Source organism: Triticum aestivum, chromosome 1D, assembly GCF_018294505.1.
Source record: "Triticum aestivum cultivar Chinese Spring chromosome 1D, IWGSC CS RefSeq v2.1, whole genome shotgun sequence".
Classification (NCBI taxonomy): Eukaryota; Viridiplantae; Streptophyta; class Magnoliopsida; order Poales; family Poaceae; genus Triticum; species Triticum aestivum.
Window position 1 is genome coordinate 309788735 of NC_057796.1, and position 11419 is coordinate 309800153.

The 11419-nt window shown below is 43.3% G+C and overlaps 2 protein-coding genes across 3 annotated transcripts; both read right to left on the reverse strand.

Annotated features, from left to right (window-relative positions):
• Positions 1-70: 70 nt before the first annotated feature.
• On the reverse strand, positions 71-5049 carry LOC123181670 (palmitoyl-protein thioesterase 1). 2 transcript variants are annotated; one of them, XM_044593990.1, is made up of 12 exons: positions 4767-5048; positions 4581-4665; positions 3929-3980; positions 3827-3847; positions 3705-3758; positions 3329-3379; positions 2873-2935; positions 1635-1700; positions 1501-1539; positions 1207-1329; positions 575-667; positions 71-422 (listed from the first exon to the last, which is right to left on the reverse strand). In XM_044593990.1, exons 1-12 carry the CDS (start codon positions 4870-4872, stop codon positions 234-236), a joined length of 942 nt encoding a protein of 313 aa, XP_044449925.1. In that variant the 5' UTR covers positions 4873-5048; the 3' UTR covers positions 71-233. The 2 variants fall into 2 exon arrangements, with proteins under 2 accessions (XP_044449925.1, XP_044449926.1); XM_044593991.1 differs by lacking the exon at positions 1501-1539 and having other exon boundaries at positions 1207-1308; positions 4767-5049.
• Positions 5050-8392: 3343 nt separating this feature from the next.
• LOC123168996 (ethylene-responsive transcription factor 5) lies at positions 8393-9309 on the reverse strand. Its single transcript, XM_044586860.1, has one exon. It carries the CDS (start codon positions 9186-9188, stop codon positions 8412-8414), a length of 777 nt encoding a protein of 258 aa, XP_044442795.1. The 5' UTR covers positions 9189-9309; the 3' UTR covers positions 8393-8411.
• Positions 9310-11419: the final 2110 nt, after the last annotated feature.

The following is an 11419-nucleotide window of genomic DNA, read 5'->3' on the forward strand; positions in this document are numbered from 1 at the left end:
ATGCTAGGATCAAACTACCAGTCACAACATTTGCGCAAATTGATTCCATGATGACCGGAAGATGAGACCATTGCTGCAAACTCGCCAGTCTATTTACCCCGAACACAGCAACGTTATGGTTCCAGTCTGTTTCGCCAATGTATTTATAAGGTAATAATGCAGAGAGACATGGGTTGGGCTTACAAAGACCCAGAACAAGTGCAATTACAGCCGCAAGCGTGGTTTACCTATCCTCAATATGACAAGATTCGACGAATACTCTGCTTGGATGATCCACATGACGGTGTCAAATAAGGCACTATGTACTTCTTCATGTCGCTCCTTGATATGCGGAGGTGACCTCCTGGCACCGACACAAACTTAACACGCCCAGCCTCATCCAAAGTCCTCAAGCCGATCCAGTCTTCGGTATATAGCTTTGTCTACACACAAGGCATTTTCTTGCAGTCAGACACAAATGATAATAACCATACGAAATCGCCAGAAATTTCTTTTCAAGGAGTTGATGCGATGCGAGGAATGATGAAGTACTTTTTGGTAGAAAGAAAGATGCAATTCAGAAGCAGCACAGTACCTCTTGAGGAGGCAGCACTGGATTAAAGGCGCCATCAGGATAATAACCAAACCATGCTGTTTCCCGAGGTATCAAGACTGCGTCGTCCTGAAACTGTTTAGCAGTTTGGAAAGGCAAAGCGTCAGCTCCTCAGCAGACAAAGTATCTCACAATGTGGAATGCAGAAGACAAAGAGGGCAATCTGAGGCAATAGATTTTTGAGCTGCCATTTTGTTATATCATGTGCTATGATTATTGAGTACTGATTATATGTTCACTCTTAACTCTTGCTTTGCATATTGAATATGACCAAGAGCAGTTTTATTTACTGATTATTGCCTATAGAATACAATGAGTGGGGTACACTAGTGCCCAATATCAAATAACAAATGAAATTGACTAAGAACCTAGTTTCGGTCTGATCCCTACCACATACTCCCTCTCTTACAAATGAAATTCAAGTTGTAGCTCTGTCCTAAGTCAAACTGTTGTGTTTGACCTAGTCTAGATATTAGCACATTTCTCTGTAGACTTGGTCAATATAGAGAAGTTTGACTTGGGACAAAGCTAGAGCTCCAACTAATTTGGAATGTAGGGACTACCCTTGAGTGTAAGTGGGTAAAACAAGAATAGCATATGTTTGCTCAACATACCATGATCAGTACCAAGTTCTCCAAGCTGCTAAATCTTTCTTTATATGTAATGTTTCTTTCACTTGGTATCTCATTATTAAGCTTCGGAAGAAATTTGCAACCCTGCAAATAAGCTGTCATATCCTGAAAAAGAAAGGGAAATTGGTTGTCATTTAGCGGATCATAGGATAGAAGTATTCACTGAAGGTATCATTTAGGATCACAGAACACAGCTGTACAAGTACATAGGTTGAATTCAAACGGTGATCCTGATGGCCAGGATATGCAAGTGCAAATATAGCATAAAGAACTCACAGTGGGAATCTTTAGGTAACCACTAGGGGCAAGATGTGCCTGTAATTTCACCAACCTCAAGTTATTCAGAGAAACATTATGTGTCATGTCTAATAATGATAACTGTGACCAAATAACAGACACCACATACTAACCTGCACATAGTTTGAATATATCTCCAGTTGAATCAGCGCATCAACAAGAACGCAAAGAAAACCAGACTGCAAAGAGAAAATATTTAATAGGACAGTAACAATAGGTGGAAACTGTATAAATCAATATCATTACCCAAAGTATTCAAGTTCCTTGTACAGCTAAATATAATACTAGAAAACATGAGTTTAGCAGCAACAACATTAATGAAAGATTTACATGATCATACTTCATGCAAAAATGATTGGAGGTATGTATGTTCCTACACACAGAAAAAACAGCGGGACACTGTGAAAGCAACATAAGTTTACAATCTACAGATTTTCTGTTCGTTCCATTGCTAACCTGTTGACCAAGAATTGAGGATATGCAGTGCTGTTTGCTCTAGTGACTCACGCCAAACTAGCTTAACCTACAACGGTTTGGTTGCTTCTACAGCATTGAAATATAAATCTTGGCCAATTTGATACCATGAGAAAATGATTTTGTTGCGGGGTAACATTGCCTCATCTTTTCATTATTTTGTAAGTCACATGAACCAATAGGGTAGATGACATTAAACATCTAGTGCACTCGGATACAAGTGCAGATGGTTACATGCATTAAGTGAAAGAGGAAGTGTTTGCCTGTACTCTACATGCAAGTACCTCCATTGAGATATATACCAGCAAATTGACAATTTAGACAACTGTGGCGAAATGTTAAGACTTGATAGTCATGGAGAAGGAAGACTAAATCATAAAAAGTGAGCACGCACATGATTAAGAAGAAAAAATGAGGTAGACCAACAAAACTTCATGTTAGATGACGGAGGTAGCCCCACAAAATTTCATATTGTATGACATACTTTCTTCCGTCAAGTTTTCATGGCATTCAAGTAACATAGGTTCTTGTTTGCAAATACTGTTCATTATGTTCTTTTTTCAAATAACTTTTCCCATTGAATGTGTATACTGAATGAGGATTTCTTCCCTGGGAGGGGGGACTATGCGGAAAACTTGGCACTAGCTTTTATCGCACTTTAGCGTATTCTATTACATGGAGCTAAATCAACATATATCTTGGATGAAAGAGAATAATCCATCTTAACGGATGAGGTGTCTACCAGTAGTCAGTAGTTATCTAGAAAGTCATAAGTGCCTGTTTATTACTAGTATTAATCCATCGGTAAGCTTACACCACAAAGCTTACTCTTTATAGACTGATAAAAGATAACTAGGAAAGGACAGAGTAAGCTTACACCACAAAGTGGCACTGAAGCAGTACCAGCGTGAGGACCCCCAATTGAGATGAAATTCTTTACCTGTTACAATAAATAAAGATATATAGTTCCCCAAGAAGAAGTGAAGACAATATCATATAAACTATAAGGGATACAGTACAGGAAAAGCCCTAATCATCATTCAGGGTAACAAAAATAATGTTTTGAAAGAAGTCTCGCAGCACTACTGATACACATACTCATGAAGTGAAGCACCTAATCAAAACATTAAGCATCATCATTTGTTATACAATAGATGGATATACTTAACAAAATTACAAATGTTCTTCAGTATTCCTATCATCATGATCTTCTATCACCATTATAACATGTGTGGGTGCTGGCCAAAATGTTAACTTTCTTATTTAGCGGACCAAATTAGGTGAGTTTTACACTGTTACTATTGCATAAAGGCAAGCAAATAAATTCGCTCACCGGTGGTCCACCTTCACAGTACTCAATTACTGCCCGCCCAATTAAGTTCCCCTGAAAGGTAAGAGATGGCTTAGCACAGGAGGGGAAGTCTTTAACTCAGAGTAACTGATTTTTGTAAAAGTACATAGCAACTATCGGTAATATCTCCCTAAATCAACAGCCAGTAAGAATTTATCACAGAACATCCCAAATTTACTGGTAGTCAATTGGCACTAATTTGGACATCAACAGAGTTCAGAATTACTACAAAATTTAGAAACGACATAAGAGCACAGTAATACAAAAAAGAATGGCACAGCAAATATATGCACATTAATACATTATGACACTGTATTCTTGCCCTGAACCCAATTAGAGCACATCAGCATGAACGCACCTGAGAAAGGCCAATTATGCTGTAACCTTCACGAAGTTCTTCCATTTCCTTTACCTGGAAAACCAATTCCATGACGGGTCTGGATACTATACAGAAAAGCAGTACCGAAGATTCTGCATCACCTTCTTGCAAACCACATTTGCCTGTAGATGACCTTGTGATCTTAGAAACTTCTACAAGGAACAGTTTATTTAGTTAAAGAAAATTAATAGTAAAAAACCAACCTGATCTTGAAGTGGCATTAACCAAGAATCCCATGATCCTCTCCCAATTTCCCTGTACAGGAAGAACATGTTTAAATTCCAACAATAAACTCGACAACAAATGCCGTGAGCTAAATTGTTTAATATTCAAACAAAGTAATGGCACTGAGGGCTAGCGGCAATATCTCGTGGCAGAAGCTGGGTACATAGATTGCTCAGGCTCTTAATTTCTGAAGCTGCACTCAGATATTCAGACAAGAGACGCCTAATTAGATTAACATTACTAATCTGGGAATCCATATTTATTGGCATTCACATGGAAACAAAAATAATATATTACGCTATATAATATAACACAGATCATAAGATTTAACTCACATAAGTTTTACGCCACATATTATCGGAGGTGGGATGTCGCAACATCCACATACAGACAGTACAGACTCGTTGCTTAACACGCAAACAACACACCCAACAAAAAATTGGACAGCGTACAAATCAGCAAGCCCAACACAAAGGTTCACAGACCGACATTTGCTTAGCTATAATCAACATGACTGCATGACGGTAGAGAATACTTCTACGCGCTGTAATCAACATAACTGCTTGAGCACACTGGCAACAAAAACAATCCGCGAGAAAAAGAGTAAGCGAGAAGGAGAGACGCCATTACATGCAGTATCCCTTGGATCCCGACCACTCCGCCAGCTCATCGGTGAAGGAGGCGATCCCGTCGTTCCCGCACTGGTCCCCGATCCCTGCGCGCGAGCACAGCCAGCCAGCCAAAACCTCAAGACGAAACCCTAACGCCAAACAGACCCCGAATCGACACGAGGATGGGGGAGCACGGAACCCTAACCGTGCAGGACGATGAAGGGCACCGCGGAGGACACCGGCGCGAGCGCGGCGGAGGCGGCGACGACGAGGACCAGCAGGAGGGAGACGGCGGGGGAAAGCGCGGCCATCGGCTTCCGGTCGGGGGTCGAGGGTTAGGGCTTCGCCCTCTCTCGCAGCGCTCCCGCTCCCGCTCACTCTCGTCGCCCCGCGGGGAGTGTGCGGCCGCGGAAATGGTGAACTGGGCGGAGGGAGAAGGGGGGAGGAGGACTAGGAGGGGCAGTTGTGGGTGAACTCGCTGCGCGGGGCCCCCGTGTCAGAGAGGTTTGGTGCGACCGTTGGGAGCTCCGTCACTCCAAGGCTCGACGCAGCTTGGGCCGCAGACAAGTGGGCCCATGAATAACGACCCCGCCGGTATTTCTTTTTTCATTTTACGAAAGATTCGGTAGGGTTGTTGCCAGTGGTTGTGTTTATCGCACGGATAATGACATGCCGGACCCACGTTCGGAAGGGCCCCCAAACCAGTGGCATCGCTTCAGAGCTGTCATAGTCCCACCCGAAGGCTGAAGCTATTGCTTTTGCTTGCAAGGAAGAAATGGGAGCTCTTGCTTTATCTTGAACCAAATTGAGCAATTGATTTCTTTTCTTTCTTTGCAAGTGAATACTTGTAGATATACGCTTCTACTCCCTCCGTTCCAAAATAGATGACTCTTAGTATAAAGTTGGGTCATCTATTTTGAAACGGAGGGAGTATGTTGCTTACCTTTTTCTAGAGAAATTTGTGTTGCTTAGGTAGCATAACTTTCCCTTTGGGGCCTCTTGATTGATAGGAATTGGAGGTACTCTTCAACCTTATGGTTGAAGGAACGGGGTAAGGAAAACTATAAAAATGAGAATTCCTGCGTTCATCTCAGTTCAAAAGGAAAAAAAATGTAGGAATTTTACATTTCAACTGGGCTTTGCAAGGAGATAATGTAAGACACCTATATATGTCTCATGTGGTGACCGCATATGTACTCTCTATAATAAGTTTGTCTACTAATGAAATATATGTGGTTATTTTTTTAAAAAAACTGGGCTTTGCAAGGAGATAACTAGGCCCAGATAACAAAGTTTCCATCCCCAGAGATAACAATGTTAATGTGTAGCCAATGTGGGGCCCTATTTTCTTTTAGGGACTGAGCCCTAGTTTTGCATGTAGCCGATGTAGGTAAAAAGACAAGCTCGAAAACACCAAGCTATCTAAAAGAGGAACATCAAGTAACAATGCACAAACTCGTCCTCACATTTCTATGTTTTCAAAATCATGCGAGCCCCTTTTAGTTCATAATTACAAGAAGAAAATATAATTACTTATGCGCGCCAAGATTTAGTTTATCATGCCCACAGTAAAAAAAAGAAAAAAAAATAGTTCAATCAAGGCCATCAAACACCCACCACCTACTATGTTGGCCAGGTCAAATAATGAGGTCGACCAAAGTTTGCGAGCAAATCATTGACTCAAAGGCGTAACTCATGATTAACACTTTAACATGCATGACTGAAACTACAAGTGATTCTTCCACTTGATTCGAGCTTCTGGTAAATACTACGGTAGTACTCCCTCTGGTCCTTTTTAATCTACATATAAATTTTGTCCAAAGTCAAAGTATCTCTATTTTAATCAAACATATAGAAAAAAATATCAATATCGACAATGCCAAATCAATATTGTTAAATCCGTTATGAAATATAGTTTCATACTCCCTTCATTTCTAAATATAAGCCTTTGTAGAGCTTCCACTATGAACCACATACGGATGTATATAGATGCATTTTAAGTCAACAAAAGATCATGTTCTCCGCATATACACAACTATTTAAACATGGCCTGCCTTTTGGAGGCTAATTAAGCTGTCTACTTTTTCAAATGCGGAAGTAGTCTGCTGATGATGCACGCACGTCAACGGTCACACTCACTGAGATATCACACCGCCATACGTGCTCGTCCTTTTTTTTTTCTCTTGTTCACGTGCAAGTGGAGGTAGTGCGTGTACTGTTCTGTCTGAACGTATGTACTTCTTCCGTTCTAAAATAGATGAACCAATTTTATATTAACTTTGTACTAAAGTTATTATAAAATTAAGTCATCTATTTTGAAATGGAGGGAATACAAGACAGGTGCCTGAAGAGTACACCTCGTTGATTTGCTTGCGACCGGGCAAGCTTGTAGGAGTACCTAACTTTCACGGTAGATATATACAACGACCGGTGCATGCAGCATGCATGCATGTGTGTACGACGCTCCTGCTTATACGTGTACCAAATCACGCACATGGCCTATATAAACATGCATGTATCTTTCTCTGAGCCCCATTTTCTTTTAGGGACTGAGCCCCATTATTCATACATCAAAATGAACTACAAAGTGCATGCATGGTTTGAATAATCAGTTTTCGGGTTTCAAAAACGTAAAGAACGTGATTAAACTGGCCGGTCATAAGGTGTCTACGTGAACGCGCCACGCCCACACGTGCGTACACATCTGCAGATTGTATTCTGTGTTTGAGAAAACGTCAACGGAAGCAAAGCACGTATTCTTCATACTAACAAAAAAACATCTTCCAGTGATGTCCTCTTACGAGTTAATCAGAATGGTGACGGTCATCATTTGTCTCATCAGACAGTAATTACTCTTTTTTAATTACGATGATATGGAAAAAGATGGTCTCTCCAAGAATGTTCTCCCTTAGGGTTCCTTCCGACTTCCGAGCCACCGCCTCGGCCTTCCTCCTCTCTTCTGTCCGACGGCCTCCTTGGTGGAAGGGGGAAAAAATCCTATGCCGGTTGTTCCTTTGTAGATTGTACTCCTTGCGGGTCCTTGTTTTCTGTAGGTCTTGCTTCATCATCGATGAGGTGATGGCGGTGGTGACAACAATGGCTCATTGAAATAAGGTTTCTACGGCTTCTCCTTACCTTGAAACGTTTGATGTCGGCGAAGGGACAGTGAGAATGGGTACCGCCAAGTTTGTTGGCTCTATTCGGATCTTGATAATTGGTGTATCTATCATGGGAAGCAGTTGGCTAGATTTTGACGCAACGACTTTGACCTCTTCTCTCGGTTTGTTACATGCCAAGGTTTAGTTTTTCCATTCTTCGGATTTGTAGTGGAGGATTGCAAGCATGTGATACTTATAGTGTTTCCCGAGTCCACGTTTCTCATGCGGTTACTAAGATTTCTTGTTCGTGGTCTTCAAAATTTTAAATGTCGAGAGCGTTTGCAAGTATCATCCCTTTTCATTACTGTTTGTTCAGTGCAAGTTTCATGATGCCTCCACGGGTGACAAGCGATTGAAGGAAGAAGACCACCATTATATTTTTTGGCCTAATTTTGCTTTTCAAGGTTTGTTCTGTGACAAGTTGTCATTCCTTTGTACTACCCCTTTTGGATAGATATATATGTCCATGTCCTTCAGATGTCTTTTAAAAACAGATTCTTACTTCAGTTTGCAAAATTCCATTTCATTGACAAATCGCTGCTCCATGGAGCGCAGACGTCGAGTCGCTCGACGGGTTACGAAAGAACGAATGAATTTATCGTAGTGATGGCACATTAATCAAAGAACGCCCTGTGATCTAACCAAATTCAGGGTTAGGCAGAGCCCCCCCCCCCCCCCCCCCCCCCCCCTGCTCAGTTCACGACCGAGAGCTGAGGGAAGGCGAAGTGCGGGTACGGCGACAGCGGCGAGAGGGGCGGCAGGCTGCAGATCACCTTCAGCTCCTCCCAGATGTCGGCGTCTCTAGCCGCCGCCACGCCGTCCCAGCTCGCTGGCGCGTCCCCGCCTGCAGCGTTGTAGTTCGCGGCAATACAACCCTCCTCATCACCCTCTTTCAGCTGCAGCCTCTCCTTCTTCACCTCCCTCAGGCGCTCTTCCTCCTGTGCCGGCCTCATCCTTTTGCCGCCGGTGGGCACAGCGGCGATGGTGTCGGCGAGGGGAGCAGGCGAGGTCCATTGGATGGATCGGGTGCCGACCTCGTTGGGGAAGTTGAGGATGGCCTTGGACCCGCGGAGGCGGAAGGCGGCGCGGTCGTAGGCGCGCGCGGCCTCCACGGCGTCGTCGTAGGTGCCGAGCCACACGCGCGCCCCCTTCCGCGCCGGGTCCCGGATCTCCGCCGCGAACTTGCCCCACGGCCGCAGCCGCACGCCCCGGTACCGCCGGAAGTCGTCCTCCTCCTCCTCCTGTCCCTCCACGTTGCCGCAGATCTCCTGCTGAGGCTGCCGCCCCAGGATCGTCGTCGCCGGCTTCGGCGGCAGCAACAAGGAGAGCGCCGGCCTCCGCCGCCCCAGCGGCGACGAAGCACTGGAGTCGGAGTCACAGCTGCAGCTGGCGAGGGAGTCGGCATCGGCGTGGAGGTCGTCGAGGAGGTGGGCGCGGATGAGGTCGAGTTGCCGTTGCGTGAACGCCATGGTTGCCGTTGCACCGACCCTGGGAGGGGAGAGTCACCGTCTAGCTCGCGCGCTGGTGTAGTTGGCTGGAGAGAGAGCACGGGAGCGTGGAGTGTGGTGTGGTGGTGCAGCCCTCCTCCGGTGCGGGTGCTAATAAAGGGCAGGGGATAAGATGGGTTCCAGGAGACTTCTTGCGGGGCCGCGCGAAGCAGGGGGCGATATGTGCTCGTGCTGCACTGCTGCTCTTGACTCTTCTTCCTCGTGGGTTCGGCTCACGGCGCAAGTTGTCCATCGCTGCCAGGTGACGGGGCCCCGTGCCTCGACTTCAATTCGTTCAAGGCAGACGGAGACCGCTCAAATTGGCTTGTTGATTTGGGGATTTTTCCCTCAAAAATGCTAGACGTACAAACAATTACAGGGTTTTACAGACTCTTTTTATCTACTGACCAATCACAAATTTGCCCTTCCCCCTCCCCTGATTTTCGGGGGTGGGCTGGCTCCACAACCTATTGACCAATCACAAAGCACAAGTTAATCCTCCCCTGCAAAACCCTGTAGTTATTTGTACGTGTAGCATTGCTCTTTTTCCCTCCAACTACACCAAATTTGGCGGCGTGCTAACCGAACTAGTTTTTCTTTCTCTCCCGGTGAGAAACCCCCGCCACATGTTTGGATCGTCCACCCCAATGGGTCTTATCATGGTTCTCCCTCCTCCGGTCAGCCTCGCCAGGTCAGCGAGGATGAGTATCTGATCTACTGGTTGGGGTTTGCAGATTATGTAGCATGTTCTTTGTTCGAGTTAAGTTCATCGGTTGGAGTTTGACAAGGATGAGGCGGTGAAATTAGCTCGTGTTGGTACACTGGAGATGTCATAAAATTGCTTTAATGTCTCCGTTTCCGTTGTGAGCGTAGCCTTTGCATTGCGTTGCAACTTTGGAGAACCTCACATTGGCATTCGCGGGTCTATTGTCCAGCCATTGTGCCATCTTCATGGTGTCGCGAGAAGAGCATGAGATCTGGTCTTTGGTGGGGAAAGAGCTTGATGACCTCAATGTTTTATGTACTCCCTCCATTCTCTTATACAATGCCACAAACTCAGATTACAGGTACCAAAATAAAATTTAATGACTGCTTTGCAAGTCAACTTTTTTCGTTAACCGAGATCATTAATATGCTATAAGCATGCAACAAATGCATGGCAAGGAAGTAGCTAAGTGTCATTATGACTACATGCATGTAAGTATTAAAAAGTTGCTAGTACGAGAAAACATCATTAATTTCTGCCTCGGTTACTGTTGGTGGCCTTGTATTGATGCAAAATGTATTTTTGATAGTGGCCTTGTATAAGGCTGGTCATAGTGGGGGTAACATAACCGGTAACATGCACTTGGGACTAGCAAACATGCTTATGTTGCACACAGTTAAAGAAGAGAGAGAGAATTAGAGTAGTATAGGTAGATACCGTATCATGTTAATGCTATGCTACTTTGTGTCATACATGGCAATAAATATGATCATCTATGATACTATGCAGTATGAAGATAATATCATACACTAGTATCATATGTACGATACTAGTATATGATACTCCCCACTATGACTAGCCTAAGGGAATGGAGGGAGTATTCCTTCTAGTATTCTTTTTGTAGAAGTTGGACAAAAAAAACTACATATATTATACATATTCTAATATATATCTCAGGATATGGATAGAAAACAATATGGTTGAACTAATTAAAATGTACTATCTCCGTCCCAAAATAAGTGTCGCTGACCGGTGCGAAGGAAGTAATAGTATTATTTGTTTTTGTACTAATTTGGGGATTTTAATTTGGTTTCAGCCGGAGACGAGGGGTTCCCCTGTCACACACACAACATGAATTATATTTTCTATATCTTACATTTTTACATTTAGATAAATTTTGAACTGTAATATCAATCTCCACTAATCTATTTCTACGTGCAACCATGATATTTCAACATGCCATCATGCATAAAAAACATAAACATGCAATCGTGCATTCATGCATGAGAAAATGTTGTCATTTCGATTCTATTATGCTACTATTATTCAATAAATATTTTAAAATAATAAAAAAAATACAATAAGTTATATGCAACTTTAGTTTTGGTTTAAATATCATTAATAGGAATATTCATATTCTTAAATCTTATTAAATATATTCCAACCAATTTTTACAGCAATATGTGGGTATCATCTCTAATTGCGGAAACGCCTCCTTTCAACCGTC